At 35.4% G+C, this 20468-nt stretch overlaps 1 protein-coding gene across 1 annotated transcript in view; it reads left to right on the top strand.

Moving 5' to 3' along the window:
• Ltn1 (E3 ubiquitin-protein ligase listerin) overlaps nt 1-19250 on the top strand; it is a 64691-nt gene extending 45441 nt beyond the window's left edge. Inside the window, exons 16-22 of the mRNA XM_069844439.1 lie at nt 965-1172; nt 5762-6052; nt 7849-8029; nt 10293-10469; nt 12328-12519; nt 14324-14491; nt 19096-19250. Of these exons, the coding sequence (XP_069700540.1) occupies nt 965-1172; nt 5762-6052; nt 7849-8029; nt 10293-10469; nt 12328-12519; nt 14324-14491; nt 19096-19155 (1277 nt within the window). The 3' untranslated portion in view covers nt 19156-19250. The remainder of the gene's footprint in view (nt 1-964; nt 1173-5761; nt 6053-7848; nt 8030-10292; nt 10470-12327; nt 12520-14323; nt 14492-19095) is intronic.
• Nucleotides 19251-20468: the final 1218 nt, after the last annotated feature.

Raw genomic sequence — 20468 nt, 5'->3', positions numbered from 1 at the left:
GGCAAGCAGCTTTACTGCATTGTCACTATTGTTATGTATTTATTTATTGTTTTATTAGTGGCTCAAGTTACCCAGGAAATGGGTATACTTGAGCCACCCATTTAAAAATGCTATGTGGTGCAAGTTAAACTTCATATGAGGTTACTTGAGTTAATAAAACCTTAAATGATAACATTTTATATATTTGGGTACAGTATATATGTAGTTTATTATCTTTAGCTATATTCTATAATTCACTGAGATAATATGCACACATAATTTTCTTTTCTTTAATTCCAAAATTTGAATTAAAAAATTACAAAAATCACAGAAACGAAAACATCTAAACACCTGATTTGGCTCAAATATCCCCCGATGTCTCAAGTAACCCCACCTTACCTGTACATCTAAACCAACACAATCATTATGCTTGCTTTTCACAAAGGTGTAATTTGGGAGATCAGCAACCTCAAATTGTAAGTCTGATCGTACCTTCAGAATGGGTGTATTAAAAGAATTTGCAAATAGAGAGACATCATTTTCCATTTGTTTAAAATCACAAAATCTTCAATCTCTAAATTCTGAAAGTAATGTTTTCAATTGCACTTATCAAAGATTTATCATCATGGAAAATATTTCACCGCATCATATATGTCAACTATGTTCTGATCACGTCCTTGAAGTCGGCAGTTTAGTTTGTTCAGAAATATCTGTTATGAACGTCAAATCACTATTCAGACACTACTGGATAACAGAATGAGCCACTGCTGACAGTACAGACAATGCTAGAGGAAGGGGTTCAACATGGAGAGGGGTGTTGTCACGTGGAACTTATGTCAGAGTTCAGGCGCTGTTTCACAAAACACAGTTTTGCGATGCCTGAGCTATAGTTTTAATATTTACTTTCATGATAGTAAAGCAATAATGTTTTCAGACACCATACTTCAGTTAGGAATAATGAGCAAATTGATTTTCTGTATTTCAGGTATGATGGAAACTTGCTCCCTTTCTTTGCTTGATCTACCACTGTTAGAGACCTTGGGTGAAGTAATGCTGCGGGTTGATTCAAATTATTTCCTGCCATCGGGTAGTGCTAACAATGCAGCCCTCGATGCTATGATGAAGTGCTGTTGCAAACTCATCTCCTCGTCTGTGATTCCTCTTCAGTTCACAGCCTATCATATGATGTCAAGGTGAGACTCCAAATTACAAAGTTCGACAAAATAATTTGTATGTATTTAAGTAATACGACAACTTCAGTCTTGTTCTACAAATTACCTATTCCATTTCTCTTCTTCGCCTCCTTCCTCTTTCCCATTTCTTGGAGAAAGTTAGGTTTTTAATTAAGAGTGGAAAGTACATTGTGTTACTTTTTTCCTCCCCATTTTGATTATTCACTCTTAAAACATTTTAATTCAGGAGTTAACAAGTGAATGATAATAGGTAGTATAATTATTATGAAACAAATTCATAATGTTACACGGTATGGCACAAGTAAATTTTTAGAGAATGAGTAAAGCGAGTTTCCTAATTTTGAAAAATGCAATAATTGTATAACACGTGGCTAACGAGAAAGACAGGCTACGGCGTGACGTTACATTCTTAGTCGTAACATGGCCAACATTGAACAAATCAAGATTTTCAGGTATAACTCCCTGTAAAGTTGATTTGAATAATTTCGAGGGAAAAATTGTTCCGGTGCCGGGTATCGAACACGGGACCTTTGGTTTAACGTACCAACGCTCTACCACTGAGCTACTCGGGAACTCTAACCGACACCGATCCAATTTTTCCCTCTATATCCACAGACCTCAAAGTGGGCTGACAACCGTCAAGCAACCAACTTCGAGTGCACACTAACTCTGTGTGACTTAAATTGTGGTTTTCTGTTAACGAACAGTGACGTGTATTATGCAAATCAAGATTTTCAGGTATAACTCCCTGTAAAGTTGATTTGAATAATTTCGAGGGAAAAATTGTTCCGGAGCCGGGTATCGAACCCGGGACCTTTGGTTTAACGTACCAATGCTCTACCACTGAGCTACTCGGGAACTCTAACCGACACCGATCCAATTTTTCCCTCTATATCCACAGACCTCAAAGTGGGCTGACAACCGTCAAGCAACCAACTTCGAGTGCACACTAACTCCGTGTGACTTAAATTGTGGTTTTCTGTTAACGAACAGTGACGTGTATTATGCAAATCAAGATTTTCAGGTATAACTCCCTGTAAAGTTGATTTGAATAATTTCGAGGGAAAAATTGTTCCGGAGCCGGGTATCGAACCCGGGACCTTTGGTTTAACGTACCAACGCTCTACCACTGAGCTACTCGGGAACTCTAACCGACACCGATCCAAAGGTCCCGGGTTCGATACCCGGCTCCGGAACAATTTTTCCCTCGAAATTATTCAACATTGAACAAGTTTATATCAGTGGCAGTTCCTCTATATGAGCACAGGAGCACGTGAACACCTTAAAAACCAACAATAATCATATGTATTACTGTATTAATATTATTACATCTATTACCTTCAAATGTGCAATGACGTTCCCTACATTTTTTGTCTCGAGAGAATGTCTCGTTCGTGTGTCGTGTGTCTTTAAATCTCCATTGGACAGGTTGACAGCAGCTCACACAATTTTTCTCTCGCAGGGTGGAATAGCCTGAGGCGAGAATATTTTCTGGTTTGTTACAATGGTTACAATAGCTCTGCTCGCACAGGTCTTAACGTGCTAGTGACAGAGAAACAGAGGTGCTCCGTCTCCCTTGGGTCTGATATCCTGTTCCTTTCGCCCTCTTTCCTCGTTTTCTGTCTTTACTCTTTCTTTTCAAAATATCGTTACACGCGGGGGCTGATTCTGTTGTCTTTTGTTGTAAAGAAAATACAAGCTGCGTTGTTGCTTATTAAAAGTTGAACCAGTAACACTTGAAGTTTGGAGACGGATGTGTGTGAAATTGTGATTATGTTAAATTAAAAGAGAATATTCCTCCGTAACACAATGACAAAAGACTGATTAAGTACATTGGCTATGTTGGCATGGAAAAAAAAAACTTGTTAAAAACGTTAGAGTTATTGACAAGTTTGCATCTCTCAAAACTAGGTGCATGGAGTTTCTCTACAAATAAATCTAGATCTTCAACAACAGCAGTGAAGGTGAGTCCCATGAATTAATTTTACTCTACTCTTGTTTAATGGTTTTAATTTTGGTTTATATGCATAGATTTGGTACATGCGTATTAGAACTCGTTTATTTCTGACGTGTGACTCAGCTATACAAGAATATATCAGTGTGTTCATTACCAATATTTTTTTTTTTGTGAACACCCATCCAAGAAAGGCACGAGCCGCCACTGGTTTATATATAAATGCACGTTTAACATGAGTTTAATATAGCAATTCCTTTGTTTTTTAGAACTTTGAACATGTAGGCGATTGTCAAGATGGCCATGATTAGACCACAATAATCACGTGACTCCGATTCGTATCGAAGCCTGTCTTTCTTGTTACCCACGTGTATAACATTATAAAAGTGTTTCATACGTTATTTTTTTTTTTTGTACAACAGCATTATAAAACAATTGATAAAGAAATAACATCATATTTTTAATGATGGGTAGTTTGATATGGTCTATGAAGAAAGAGGTTGCTATGACAACAATGATGTATTAAATATTATAGCATGGCAAATAGTTTCGTAATGTTAACTTTATGGCACAAGTTATACCATCTTAATAGAATTCATGACGTTTTAGTTGTCATAGTAATATTTTACGGCACTAGTATGATAATGTGGCATATTAAGCACGATTTTCACTAACAAAAAAAAATAATATAAATGTACATTTTATTATCAATCGCTACTTTCATTGGAATGCATTTTGCAATTGAAATTTATCTTGAATAAACATTTTTTTTTTTTGAAAATGTTTCCCAAAGGTATCAACCTTGCAGCTTTAAACAGTTTTTCTTCTGACATCGGAATAAAAGCTGTCAGATCTTTCTCAAACTTTCATATTGTCCTTGCTCATATTTGAGTTGGATTTCTTATAGTGTGTGAATGTAGGAGAATCCAATATTACTGTTTTGCATAAATGTTATAAAAGCAGTCATGTTCTGTTTTAATATCAATTTTAAAATTAGATAATAAAATAGTCTTAATATAATGAACTTACTACCACAATTTTTTTAACATAGAAAAGTAGTTACGTAGTATGACATACAGTATGAACATGAAGAAATAAGTTGACATATATCAGTCATTTACAGTTCATGTTAGAAACTGTTCAGCTAAACCTCGTGTTAATAACGTATATTAAATATGATTAATTATTATTCAGTCAATATGGCTTAAACATCATGCTTTTATGACTCCACATTTGATAATATTAGATTTTAATTTGTATAGTTTTAGTATTTTTAATGATTTTACTGACAACAACACAATACATTTGAGATACCATGCAAGGGATCTACTTCGTATAGCTAAGCACATTCACATTGTTTTAAAATTTTGTTTTTAATATTTTGACAGGACATTTATGTTAGTATGGCTAATATTGTCACCATGTCATATTTATTCTAGTCAAGGCAGTTTCAAATGAAAGCTTGTATTGTAATTGATTTTAGATGATATTTATATTTGTGGCGGCCGGGTAGCTCAGTTGGTAGAGCAGCTGGCTACGGACTGAAAGGTCCGGGGTTCGATCCCAGGTGGTGATAGGATTTTTTCTCGTTGCCAAACTTTCAGAACGGCCCCGAGGTTCACTCAGCCTCCTATAAAATTCAGTACCGGGTCTTTCTCGGGGGTAAAAGGCGGTCAGAGCGTGGTGCCGACCACACCACCTCATTCTAGTGCCGAGGTCATGGAAAGCATGGGGCTCTACCTCCATGCCCCCCAAGTGCCTTCATGGCATGTTATGGGAATACCTTTTACCTTTTTACTTATATTTGTACCTGAAGATGCCCCATTAGGGGCGAAAATGTTTGTATCAAGATTAAATAGGATGTAACACATCAATATTTTCTCATATGTTTTTCTTTCATATGTAATGCAATGCTTAAGCCATATTGACTGAATAATAATTAATCATATTTAATGTATGTTATATATCAGTCAGTCATCCTTAGTTGTCGAATGATTACCATGCTTGTCATTAACCTGAGCTTAGCGTGTTCGAAATTCTTAGCTTGGTTTCTTCTGGAAAGAAAGTAAACTTAGGTTATCCATGTTGCAGATTTGTACAATATAAAATAATCTTGCACCTGATTGATGTACTTCCAAGAAAAATTTACCGAGCCGTTTCTTGTTCATGTTAAAATTCATTTCTCTTCATTGTTACTTATCATTGAAAATAACTAATTCTGCCTTATATCACTTATGTATTTTTTGCATAATATCACGCTATGGATTACATTCAGGTGTTACCATGTTAATGTGTGTTACAATTAGTTTCTGTAAAATAATCCTACTCATATGGCTATCACCTGAGTGTTGAACATACAAAACTTACATGTGGAGTCGTGAATGAAAATAGTAGAATTTAAACAGAGTAAAAGTAGAAGTAGATGTAGTTAGCCTTCAGCATGTCAGCCCGATTGGAAACATTGTGCTCACCTTTATAATTCAAAAAGAATAAGAATTAATTAAATAGCTTTACAACATTAATCATTTCAATTTCATTTGATGGTATTCTCTGCCCTGGATTTAATACCAAACCATTGATAACTTCTGAGCTTTAGCACAGTAATGGCATATTGCTATGTTGACAATACTTCCAGGTTGGCTTACGTGATGGTAGAGTTGGATACTCCTGCAGCATTTGCCGCTGCTGCAGCTGACAAAGAGGGTGATGGACTGAGTGTGGCAAAATTAGAAGATGCTCTCCAACAGACACAGACGGTCGTAGACACCATGCTTATGGGTATTCGCCTGGGAGATAGTTGTACTGTGTGTCCGTTTACTGATGCTTACACATACACGTCAGCATATTTGCTCCTATGGGCTGTCATTCTGGAGATGTGTGGCCTGGCTGTCTCTGAGCTGCGTTACCAGTATGCAGCTATGCTCAGGTATAGAATAATTTTCTTTAATAACACATCTACTGCCTGTGCCTCACTTCCTGAGCTGTTTCTTTGCGGGGCGAGAAGCAGAGGGGGCGAGTGGAAGGTCCTGGGTACTGCATGTGCCTACTACCCTACGTTCAACACATCGGCCTTTTCAGGATTCCTTTCATCAGCTATGGAGCAAGATCAGCCATGGACAAGCGAATGTATAGGTTGTCTCCTCACAAAACAAATTATGTCCTACTTATCAATTCCTGTAACTAAACACTAATACCAGTTGTAGACTACAGTCTCTACTTGAGATTATCGACCTAATGGCGATTACGGTTATCACATGTACACATCCGTAAACTCTTTCCTCTATGGCAGTGTTCCTCAAACATTTTTCCACCGCTAAACCCCTTTTAATCTAAAGTGTAAATGCGGAATCCTTGTAATATTTTATTAGTATTTAATAGTTAACAGACAAGTGAGAGCTAGTATCTCAATAATTCTGTTCAGTGGGACGAATGTATTTGCTTTTTAAGCCTGCAATCTGATTTTATGGCAGAAAGTTGTAGTCTCATTTATGTTATACTTCTGCATTTTGTCTTTTCGGTATTTTGTTTTAGTGGACACATATGCAGAGAATCCAGTGATGAAAGTGATAAATATTATGGGTATTTTCCGTTTTAGATGTTCATTAGGCTTAAACATATTGTTATTACGCGTATTCTTGGAATATTATTATTATTATTATTATTATTATTATTATTATTATTATTATCATCATCATCGATGGTTTCATGTTATTAGTGATTCATATTTTCGTAACATTTATATATTTTTATAGTATCCACTAAGTATAAAATAGCCACCGGAGCAGCCCAGTCGGCTAAGGCGCTTGCCTATCGATCCAGAGTTGCGCTCGGGCGCGGGTTCCATTCCCTCTTGGGCTGATTACCTGGTTCGATTTTTTTCCGAGGTTTTCCCCAACCTAAGGCGAATGTCATGTAATCTTTGGCGAATCCCCGACCTCATCTCGCCAAATACCATTTCGCTATCATCAATCCCATCAATGCAAAATAACCTAGTAGTTGATACAATGTCGTTAAATAACCAAGTAAAAAAGTATAAAATAAAATTTAAAATATATAGGGCTCATGGAACCCCGGAACATTCTTTGAAAAGTGCTGCTGTATGGCAATTCAGCATTTGTCCAGACTGAATGAAGAGTGGCCTAGTGTGTACTTACATCGCCATCGCCATCAGAGATAATAGCAATAGTGGTAACCACGATTAGAGTATCCAGTATTATAAACAGTAAAGACCCCTGCAATGGCATAGGATAATGTTTTCAGCACATGAAATATGCTGCCGTGCCACACGCTGCAACTTTCGTGCCGGTCTGAGGAGACCTAAGAGGCGTGGTTATAAGCACTAGGGAGCTCTCGGTTCAGGATGTGAGACACGGGCAGTATAGTTGTTTATATTACAAAGTAGCCCAAAAGTCTTGAACCATTTTTATAAAAGAACTGAAGAAATTTATAATGTTCTTTAATAACACATCTGTAATTGCAAATCTAGCTTTCAGGTAAAGTTCCCTGTGAAGCAGACTTGAATAATTCCAAGGGAAAAATTGTTCTGGGACCAGGTATTGATCCCGGGACCTTTGGCTGAACTACCCAGGAACTTCACCCGACACCATCTCAAGTTTTCCCTTTGTATCCACATAGCTCGAGTGGGCTGACAAGATGCCAGATCCCACATCGAGTGCACACAAATGAGAAACTAAAAATCAGTAATTCTGAATTATTTTGCAGGAATTCTGGTTTCTTGAAGAGTCTATTGCAGAATGTGTTTCGATTGATGCCTGAACAAGTACTGCAAGCAACAGATCCCAAATTCAAAGTACAGAAAACATCAGAAATGTTTGCGTCTGCCCCACCCCTCCTCTTTTCCCAGGCTAGCGGTAGTGAGCGGCTGGAACATTTATCTTGTTGGGTAAGTTGAAAATCTAGACATGGCATTTATGAAATTGTTACACTGAATCGAAGTACCTGTTACAGATTTTTGAGCTGTCATTGTGTATAGTCTCACCATGTCAAAAATAATATTTCAGTCCCATTTTGAAGAAAGTTTATGAAATAAATAATATTCACATTTTGTGCAATATAATGTCAAGTTGTTGTTGTTTTCTAATGCCAGGCGTTTGACAATAAAGTCATTTGACCTCTTACACTCCAATATTTTTCAAAGATATTATCATGGTCAGCCACTGAAGCACAGATTTTGAGATGTTCCAAATCCATTGTGAAAATGGCAAGTTGTAGCCGATTTAAGTGAACACCATATTTTAATGTTTTGGTGGCTACTTCATTCACACACAACTCCCAGAATGTCTGGAGGACCACACCTGCTGTTGGTCGACGGGTCCATTGGACCTAGCTGGAAGATCTTGTTGATCACCATCTTTCCCTCCTTAAGCCACTGGAGGACGATTTTAGTGCCATAGCAGGTCAGCACTAGGAACAGAAAAGTAGAAAGAGGAGGAAGGAAAGGGAAATGAACCCCTAGGCCTCGAATGCTCTAATGCCGTCGGGGTCGAAGAAAGTAAGAGTTCAGTCAGAGGACTGGATAGGAAAGGGTAAAGAGGGAATTAGGTATTGAATAGAGGAAAATTATACCAAATTCAGCCATTAACTCATCAAGCTGACCAGTGCTAATTGATAAGTAGCCCCTCCCTTTAGTTCAGCTCGTAAAATCATGCTTACTAACAGCTGCACCACGGGAAGGTAGGGATGGGACATTGGATATTTGTCCGGGTTGGTTCCTTAAGGCCTTCAATGGGAAGGATTAATGGCTCTCCCCCTGTATCCGACAGATACCCTTTTGCAGCCATATAATGTCAAGTGGAATGATAAATAGATTATGCAGGAATGAACATACAGTAGAAGCCCCATTTAACACTATCCAGTATACTGCAAATTCGTATTTAACACGGGAAGGAGGAGAGAGTGTGTCTCCTGAAATTTGTAAATTTAATTATTTCAACTTTTATATTTCAAATGCAGTGAAATATTGCCGCCAGTATAGAGTTTCCTGCATAGCACGGTCCTGCAGTACAATTTACGACCGTAGTCAAGTATGTTACAGTCCTAATGGACAATGACTTTAGCTTGGGGTCTGTAAAACTCATTCCAAGGATAGAATAGAACTAACGGGAAATAAACCCTGCCTTAACAACTTCTGAATACAATTTGCGTGAGATATGGCTTTCTCTTTTCAGAAATCTCGAAAATCTTTTAAAGTTACGTAAAGTATACAGTATTTTAGTCTGATGTGTAGTTGTGTAATTTTGAGTTTAATAAACACGAAGTGATGTAGCATGTAATAAAATGCGTAAAAGGTGAATTTTTTTTTTTCTATTTTGTTTGTTTAATTACTGTACTTAAATTTATGTCTAATTACAATAATAATGTGTTAGGTTACAGGTTTTTTTTTTTTTACACATCCACACGACCTTACAGTTATTTCCCGATATATCGCTGTTAAGTTATGACACGGGACCGATATTTGTCCCTCAACAACCACATTAAATGGGGCTTCTGTTGTATTTCCAAAAAAAAATGGTATATCCATTTCTTTATTTTCATATATACAAATAACAATTATAAAAAATTGAAGTGTAATGTGTTACAAACAATTATAGTCCCATCGCTCTAATTTCCGACAGCCAATCGCATTGCAGGTCAGCTACATTTAAACGTGTGCGTCTTGTGATTTGCTGATTCATTTCTTAAGGCTCGATAAATACTTAATATAATCGCCCGCCATTTTAGCTCTTTCGTTGGTGTTCGCAGAAAGCACACGAAGACGTTATTTGCCGCTCAGTTATTTGCTGAATTACATTGCGTTTGATTTATTATCATAGGAGCTACGACATGATAATGTTTAACGGTGTGGCAAATAGATTCCTCGTATAGTAGCTCGGCAACGTAAGAACAAAAATGGCGAACGACACTACCTACCTAGACTTTATAGAGCCTTCACTTTATAATACGTAATATGTAAGCAAAGAGGTGGAGTCACGCCGGAAATAACAGTGTCGGGACTTTAGTATGAGTTGATAAATAATGAAATTACGACACAGAAAATCCTATTGGCAAAAGCAATATTTTTATTAAATAGTTGTAACTCAGTTATGATTATTTGTTTTTCTGTTAAAATTTTACTGCTTACCTGTCTGAGTAATTCGTATTTCAAGGTATACTGTGTTGCACTGCGACGACTGCCTGCATTGGTACGACAGTGGTGGAGTGACACAGAACCCAGAGTTGCAAGCCTTGTTGAGCAAGTAACATCTACCCATTGCACGCCTCTACTATGCTCAGAGGAGATGAAAGTCATCCAGGGCAAGGACACACATTATGGAAACATGCTGGTAATGTTGCTTTGTGTTGTAATATTGTCTGAATTCTTCATATGGATACAATTTATTAAGGTTAAACTGTGACAGAATCTATAACAGAAATTGTTTTACGCCTAATTGTGTGAATTTCATATTTATCCTATTTAGATCTGAATCTTTTTTCAAATCTTTCATAGTGCTTACAGTACTTCACTGATGATAATTTTGTATACTATCCCACAATTTTACTAGCTTCGACATAGTTTAAATTTAGGGGCGAATCCTGACCAAAATTTTTTGGCATGCTTAAAGTTATAATAATAGCTCTATTCTTCTATGTTTATAGTACATTATGCAACGAGCCTATAATGATAGTAATTAAGACGCGAGTATGTTTGTTTATGAAACGAGCGCGAGTTTCATAATTTTCATACGAGCATCTTAATTACCATTATAGGCAAGTTTCATACGACTTTTTATGCTCGACCATATTTCTAACTTGAAATTATTCAGAAGTATTAATTTAATTCGTATCTAACTGAAGAGTGGAAGTGACCTTGTGCATCGCTCGTAAATTGTGAGATGTGCGCAGACGCGAAAGTATTGATTTTTTCCGAGTAACAATAATGTCATTGACCTTGTTATAATCTACAGAATAACATGAACTAATTTTGATATAACCTGGAAATTGATTTAGAATTGAAAAACGAGATGACAAATTTAATTTATTTGACTATTATTTACAATTAACGCTAATTATTGTAGTAACAGAACATAACCTTCTGTGACAGTATTGGATTTCCAGCCTCTGTGACGTTTCCCTCGTCTTTCGATTGCATATCCGAGAATAATCGAAAACCTGAACTTTAATGAATAGGTGTACTTTAATGACATGCATTAAAGGACCGCTACCAGGTGTATAATTACTACATTTCGGCATGGTCGAGCATAAAATATTTTATATGATCAGTTGATCACATTGATCCAGTGGCATATGCAGAATTTTGTCATCCTTAATTTTTTTTAGAATTTACCTTGTCGGTATTTTAAATTTTGTGTATTATTATTATATTACGGTATATTTATTGATATTAATATCCTTATAAAATCTTTTAAACATAATTTTTTCACAGCCACCCAATTTTTAACAAAGTTTAACTTCTGTTTAATCTTGTATAATAAAAAAATGCTTGTGTCATTATTACACTTACACAAGACGTTTATGTTAAAAATATGAACTGTCAAATGCACAAAACGTTAAAAAAACGTTTCACAATAAAGTCATAACTGAAACTAACGAACAAGTGAATACTGCTCTTGAAATGAGTTTAAAATCGACAATGCACAATATTTAACATCCGCACTGCAGAACTGTCAAACAACCTTTTCAATATGTTTCACTACAAGTTCAGTTTCATGCTTTGTTCGTTTCATTTCATTACAAGTACTAGGCATTAGGTCTCTCTATAATAAAGATAGTATTGTTACAGTAATTCGAACGTGCTGTAACACCAAGCATAGAGATTATATTGAAGGAGGTGTAGGAGGACTATGTCTTATGTCGATGTAGATTTAGTTACTGTGACTGTGAAAAATCAGAGAAGGGAAAACGATTATGGCTTAAAAAAAATACTCAAATCTAAAAATGTAATTTTTCTAAGTACAAGGGGGGGGGGGTTCAAACTCGGTAACCCCCCCCCCCCCTTGTGTACGCCCCTGCTTTGATCACAAATGTTCTCATATATAAATATGGGAAAGCCACGCATTTTGCATGTAACAAGTACAAATGGCTTCATGCAAGAAAGACTCAGGAATTGCAGATGGAAAGGAAGGTTGTTGCATGATTTTTTAAGCATTCCTTGTCAAACTTGAGGTTTTGATACAATTGCAGGTGAAAGTGCACCCCACTGTGCGGGAAGTTGTGGCAGTGTATAAGGTGGACGAGGCGCGCATGGAACTGTCTATTCAGCTCCCTAGCAACTACCCCTTGGGCTCCGTTCGTGTTGAAAGTGGGAAGCAACTTGTAGATTCAGGCCAGTGGCGTAATTGGATGATGCAACTCACAGTCTTTCTAACACATCAGGTACTAATGTTCATTTATTTTGCTTTTCATTTGTTAATAAAGTTATAACATACATTTAATGGAAGATGATGTTGCAAATGAGACATACTTTCTCGTTATATGTTTTATACCGTAACTAAGATGAATGTTTGTCTTCTATTGTAGCTCAAAGGGTAATATTTGTGACTCCATATCCAGCAAATTCAAGTTTAATTCAGAAATGGAAGTGGAGATTTATATTGTTCCCACAGTGTGTCCATTGTCTTGTGTTTGTCTCGAGCAATGGTCTTGTACTGTACCAATTACATGATGAGGGAGACCCACACTACTATATGTGAATGTCTAATGCTGGTTAATGATCCTCGTAAAAGTGAAGATGAAATGGATCAAAGAGTAAATAAAACGGAAATATAACAATGAAATAAATGGGCTTATATACAGGGTGTTTCCGAGGTGGTGTTACAAACTTGCAGGGATGATGGTGAAGGGCACATGTATCAATTTGAGATGAGGAACCATGGTCCGGAAATGACCGAGTCGAAAGTTATAAGCAAAAATAGTTGTGTGGAAATGGAATTGTAATTTGGCACCACGTGCCCTCCTTCCTTTAACTTTTGGAACAGTCGTGGAAAAATGATATGGGCCGGATATCTCCTACGTGGGTACTTGGTCCGATACAATCTGTGAGCTTGTCTACTGTTCCCATTGGCTCATCCGTATTCGAAAATCAGGTCTGCTTATTCCGCTCTCGTGTACTTCTCCATTTCATTAGGACTGATCGACTGGACACTGCAACTTGTACACATACACTGCTGTCTACAGACGTGCATATCAGGACCGACCATGTCCGTTACACATTACGCTATCTGCATTGCTTTAGTGTAGTTTCCTGTCCCCATCCCTCAGACAGCACATTGAATGGAATACTGTAAGTAGATAACGTAAACAACGTTGGATGAATACAGTATGTGTCAGATGTACAGATAAATACACATAAATAAGGTGTACAGAAAAATAAAATTATTTCATTTCCACAGAACTATTTTTGGTTGTAACTTTCGACTCTGTCATTTCCGGACCAAGGTTCCTTATCTCAAATTGATACATGTGCCCTTTGCCATCATCCCTGAAAGTTTGTAACACCACCTCGGAAACACCCTGTAGATGGTCATGCAGGATCTTTGTCAAAATCTTTGTAAAAGTTTGCTTTCACTATTGTGAAGAACTTCAAGATAGTATATGTTTTCATAATACAATATAGATTTAAAACTTTCCCTCTGAGGTTTGGATAGGACATAGTGAAAAAGCGCAGAGGCGGGAAAAACCTGTTCAGGAATAGGTAGGTATTAATGCCATCCATTGTGTATAACTATTGGAATAAAGTAAAGAAGCTAAGCATACTTATAGCTTATCATTTGATATCCAACTTGATAGAAGAATCTCTTGTGTCAGATGAAACACACACTGGTTACCTGCCAATTACTAGTAATACCCTTTAAGATTGCTATCAATTTTAAGACTGATTTTCGTAAATAGAAAGAAAAATATTAGAAAAGAATACATTGTACAATAATTAATTGGTAACATGATAAAAGAGCGAAATTGTTAGAGTATGGGATGTAAAATGAGAAAGAATGTATATCTTCATGGGACTGTTTATTTCTGTTAATTTTAATTTAGCTTAATTTTTGGAATTATATAAATTAAATAAGTAATGAACTATTTTATTAGAGAAATCTGAAATAATATATGTTTATTGTCTGCTTACTCATGTTTATGGCTCAAAATTGGACATAGAAGAGTTTATAATGTCTGAATATTATAGAATGGCTCCATCTGGGATGGATTGGTGCTGTGGAAGAGCAACTTAGACAAACGATTTGAAGGTGTAGAGGAGTGTTACATCTGTTTCTCCATTCTCCATGGTTCAAACTTCCAGATCCCTCGGCAGTGTTGCTCAACATGCAAAAAGAAGTTTCACTCTCCTTGTTTGGTGAGTTTTGATATTCAAATATTAATAAGTCATACATTTCATTAATGGAATTTGATGACTTCTTTAAAACATTATTAATCATAAAGTTTTTTAATTTCTTCATTTAAAAATTTGACTTTCGGTATAGGCCTACTTAATATTGAAAGTGTCTGCTCCTATTCCACTATTTCCTTCATCATTCTGACTTTAAGATAAATACTTTTGAGTTTCACATTCAGTATCCTGAAGTTGTAATAACAGTTTGAGTGTATGTATGATTTACACATAAGTGCTACTTACAGCGTGAATATGCTTGATAACATGGCGAAATTACACAACAGAGTGCTGTCTGATCATTTATCAAGATTAGGTGACCGCTGAGTAGTGGGGAGATATTTACATTATTCTTATGGTAAAGATAATCTGTTTTATAGGTAACCACAACTCAGTGAGGTGCTTGTTGTTGAAATTAGTTACGTTTATGCATATTTTATTACATATGTCTGGAATTGGACACTTTTGGCTGTATTTTGTGTAAAATATACATTCATTATGCATTTAGGGTGAACTACTTCACACCATTGTATTAAATATTAAATGTGCTATCTTTTATATATTGACATACTTGTCAATCCACTAAAATGTATGGTAGCATCTGAAAAAAATTACCTGTAGGTGTTCGACTTACTTGCTTATTTACTTACTTACAAATGGCTTTTAAGGAACCCGAAGGTTCATTGCCGCCCTCACATAAGCCCGCCAGCAGTCCCTATCTTGTGCAAGATTAATCCAGTCTCTATCATCATACCCCACCTCCCTCAAATCCATTTTAATATTATCCTCCCATCTACGTCTCGGCCTCCCTAAAGGTCTTTTTCCCTCCGGTCTCCCAACTAACACTCTGTATGCATTTCTGGATTCGCCCATACGTGCTACATGCCCTGCCCACCTCAAACGTCTGGATTTAATGTTCCTAATTATGCCAGGTGAAGAATATAATGCGTGCAGTTCTGTATTGTGTAACTTTCTCAGGTGTTCGACTTAACCTACGAAAATGGTCTGGAGTCAGACACTCATATATTTATCACAGAAATGACGAAACCATGCATTACCGTCCGGTTTTGGACACGCCATTGAATATAGGAAGATTTTTTCCTAGGAAAAATGACTTTGAATTTGGATGGGAGGTGATCAGTGCTATTTCCAAAATTAAAAGAAAATATTAATGAGAATTAACTTGTATTAATACAACACTTTGAAACTTTTTAACAATTAATTTATAAATGAGGACGAGAACAAAACTAGTATGAAACAGGGTGTAAAAATTACACATTTGAATCCTGAAACACACAAACAGATTACAGGTTGTATCCTTGGAATCCTACACTGAAACTAAAGCCTGGTTACTGGTATACTTAGAACGTGCAGAAATGAAAAATATTGGCAGATCGAGTTTTCTTTCAATTTGGTCATAATAAATTATTCGTTTATCCTTCAAATTCGGCCATCTGAACCTATTGCTCTTCTGAAGATACCTAGCATAACTTATTTCCACCCCTTTAACTGGTAACACCTTGCCTACTCGACCAGCATATTGTCTACCGGTAACACCATTGTCAGTGGTGCATTTTATCAGAACCCAGTCTTCCTCTTTTGTATCCTCAAAGTTCGAAGACTTATTTGGGTCCTCCAATGGAACTACCAACTTTCAATAGCAGAACCAGTGTGTCCGACTCCAAATGGAATATCTCAACTGTATGTCCGACTCCACAAGGGATTTAAAAAAATCATTATTTTGAACATGCTTGCATAATTTACATTCGTAACTATTTCTCCATATTCAGAATAAAATTCTAAACATTTTGATATATTTTTCAATACAGTTACGTTATTATGGGAGATTTTTTTGACAAAAGTTGAACAAACATTTTCCCTCCAAAATTGTTTACTATATTGTTTTAATATTTTCTATCAATTCCGAAGGAATCATTTAAAAATTCAATCATTTGTAAATCATATAAAACTCGTACTATTTAATGATTTTTATTATAATTGTTAACAACAATTGTTATGACGTAAAATCATCTTTTCATATGTATGCATTGTGCCTGATTCCACCACCTCTATCCAACTCCAGACTGCTTGACTGTAGGGCCTTTAAAAAATGTAAATATCGCATTACCACAGTTATCTTGCATTTTATACCCACAGTTATTACAGTAAAATACCTTTAACTGGAAGAGCTGACCACTTGACCACAGATCCAGTTTATAGTACAAAATATATATAAGTTCAATCATAAGACATATCTCTTTGCAAATGTTTATTTGCTATGAAGGTATTAAATATATATTAACATTTTCGCCTTATTTGGCATCATCAGATATAATAAAATACGTGATCTGAAACTTGAATGAATTGACAAACGAGCAGTATAATATACATGATAAATGAATCTTCATGAGTTTTATGTGTGAAGCTATGTATAAGGTTGTTATAATTGATTTCAATATAATACAAGTTTGAAAGAATTGAAAGTAATTGTATATACATATAACTCATGTTACAGGTATACATACAAGATTAAATAGTGAGCAATTGAATTATGCAAAATATCGGCGGTGTTAAAGACATCAATTAAAATTTGATTATGAATTAAAATGAAGAAAATATCATAGATTTAAAATTTATGAAGGATAAAATGTGTTAAAATACTATATAATTAGTGTGATATTATGTTACAAATCTTGTGTTTTATGTTGACAAATAATCATTATCAAGAACATATGCTTGTGGCATCTGCTGTGATGTACTGAAAATAAAGGGGGAGAAGATATGAATCAGTTATAAATCGTAATTAACATATGTTGTACACTTGTGGATTTTAATAAATTGTTTAATATTACTTACGTATGTGTTCGCTTGGATTTGGACATGAATATTCTATCTGATATTAATGCGTGCTAACATAGTTGTCATTGGTGGTTTATTGTGTGTAATCATAGTTAACAGGAACTGTATATATAGAGATGCTTTCTGAAAATAAGGAAAGTATTGGTTTAATAGTGTACTTCGACCAGTATGAACAGTTGGTCATAGGGGGGAAGAATAAATGTAAATGTGTATTAATGAATAGCTATTATGATCAAGTACACTATTAAACCAATACTTTCCTTATTTTCAGAAAGCATCTCTATATATACAGTTCCTGTTAACTATGATTACACACAATAAACCACCAATGACAACTATGTTAGCACGCATTAATATCAGATAGAATATTCATGTCCAAATCCAAGCGAACACATACGTAAGTAATCTTAAACAATTGATTAAAATCCACAAGTGTACAACATATGTTAATTACGATTTATAACTGATTCATATCTTCTCCCCCTTTATTTTCAGCACATCACAGCAGATGCCACAAGCATATGTTCTTGATAATGATTATTTGTCAACATAAAACACAAGATTTGTAACATAATATCACACTAATTATATAGTATTTTAACACATTTTATCCTTCATAAATTTTAAATCTATGATATTTTCTTCATTGTAATTCATAATCAAATTTTAATTGATGTCTTTAACACCGCCGATATTTTGCATAATTCAATTGCTCACTATTTAATCTTGTATGTATACCTGTAACATGATTTATATGTATATACAATTACTTTCAATTCTTTCAAACTTGTATTATATTGAAATCAATTATAACAACCTCATACATAGCTTCATACATAAAACTCATGAAGATTCATTTATCATGTATATTATACAGCTCGTTTGTCAATTTACTCAAGTTTCAGATGACGTATTTTATTATATCTGATGATGCCAAATAAGGCGAAAATGTTAATATATATTTAATACCTTCATAGCAAATAAACATTTGCAAAGAGATATGTCTTATGATTGAACTTATATATATTTTGTACTATACTATATTACTAGACTTATCTGAACATAAAAATGAACTGCAAATTACAGATCCAGTTACTTTTTAATGTCCAATATTGATTCAGAACTCATAAGTGTGAGCAGAAGTGGTTCAAAGAGCTCAATCTACAACTACTACTGTCCTGATCAAATATCTTTGCTGCAGAATATTTTTCGTACATAACTCACTCCTTTCATGTTAGTGCGTAGTTTAGTTCTTTCATTTGAAAATAACACCTCTACTACAACATGTAAAGATTAAATCCTATCATACTTACTTCTTACTATGTGTGTTAAGCTAAAGCTTAAGCTTGTCTTCGGAATATGTATTATATATCTTTCGCCTGTTAAATATTACAGTACCTGGTTAACTAGTTTCAGCCTATTAACCAGATACAGTAATATTTAACACGCGTAAGATATATAATACATATTCCGAAGTGATATAGTGTTAAAAGTTGTATAATCAAGATGTATATGGTTAAGCTTGTCTTAAGTAACTTAACACATCTTGTCATACAATCAGGTTAAACTTCAAGCTTTTAAATGTGTGCAATGATAGTGGAAAATGGAGTACAATCTGTATACAGTAATCAACTTCGATCAACCATAAGAGCATTTGTCGAGAGTATGTCTGCCTACTACTTAATTAATTTTGTTTCTTTTTCTCTTTTCAGTACAAATGGTTCAGTACAAGCAACAAGGCAACGTGTCCCATATGCCGTAATCTGTTTTAATTTGAGTTATTTATTTATAGTTTATATAAAGTAGTATTGTTACTTGGCACATGTTGTAAACGAAATATTTCTTCAATAAATAATTTTTCATAATACTTAAATATTTATTTATCTAATGGCTGATAATTCATTGTAGAATCATCAATCTTCAAAGAAAACAACAAGTGAATAAACATTAAAAAATAATAAATACTTAAATATTGTTATAATATGTATTCCAGGTTTTCAAGAATTATTATGTTCCTTCTTTAGAAGCCATTCTTCCATGCAGTGTACATAAAAGTTTAGTGTAACAATTCTGTTAAAGTTTATATGTACTGTCTTCGCGCTACGAGTTGGCGCGGGGAGTAGATAGGCGGGACGGGGGAACTTTACGCTACGCTCTGACCTGAAAACTTCGTCCACTTACTTGGCTACACGGGAACAGAGTCAGACATAAAAGATTCCGCATCTTCGGTGCTGTCACTATGACTATCATTATCACAGTTTTCAAAATTTCTGGAGTATGATCTGTCCATGATATCGTCTGTTTATGTTCCAGCCGTGTATATTAATTCGAATCTCTCAACAAAGCCATTAGCCCCACCGCCCCCATCCTGATGGACAACAATGAGTGTTCTGGACACATTTACGGTAGTCAAAACTCCTGTAACATTTTTATCCTGCCAGCACTTGGGAAACGTTAAATTGGTAGGCCTATCTATCCGCATTTCGTCCAGATACAAAATCGGTTTTTCCACTTTCCTAAGCTTTCTTATTTGCTGTAGATATCTTCGCGTATTCTAATTTACAGTGTTTTCCTCAATTTTTTTTTGCTGCACACTTCTTCCACCTGAAATCCTTTTTCTTCAGTATTCGTCTTAATGTTGTCTTTCATTTCAAATCAATTTTCTCTTGTAAAAGGGTAGATGTTTGTTGCAGCTTGGTACTATTTTTTTACTTGTTATTTAACGACACTGTAATAACTACTAGCTACTTCAGTGTCGATTGAATTGATGATGGCGAGATGGTATTTGGCGAAATGAAACCAAGGATTCGCCATTGATTACCTGACATTCGCCTACCGCTTGGGAAAACCTCGGAAAAAACAAAACCAGGTAGTCAGCGCAAACGGAAATCGAACTCACTCCCGAGCACAACTGCAGATCAGCAGGCAAACGCGCTACCTCCTCAGCTACGCCGATGGCCCTCTTTCTTTTTCAAATAAAAATTCTCAATTATATCTTTTTTGTCAATCTCCCGTCGAAGTCCTCTACATTTGCGTTTCGGTAGTCTGGACGTTTACATTTTTTTCTCCCTCAGGTGTCGACAAC

This window comes from Periplaneta americana, chromosome 13 (assembly GCF_040183065.1).
Source record: "Periplaneta americana isolate PAMFEO1 chromosome 13, P.americana_PAMFEO1_priV1, whole genome shotgun sequence".
Classification (NCBI taxonomy): domain Eukaryota; kingdom Metazoa; phylum Arthropoda; class Insecta; order Blattodea; family Blattidae; genus Periplaneta; species Periplaneta americana.
This window is presented reverse-complemented; position numbering and strand designations above follow the sequence as displayed.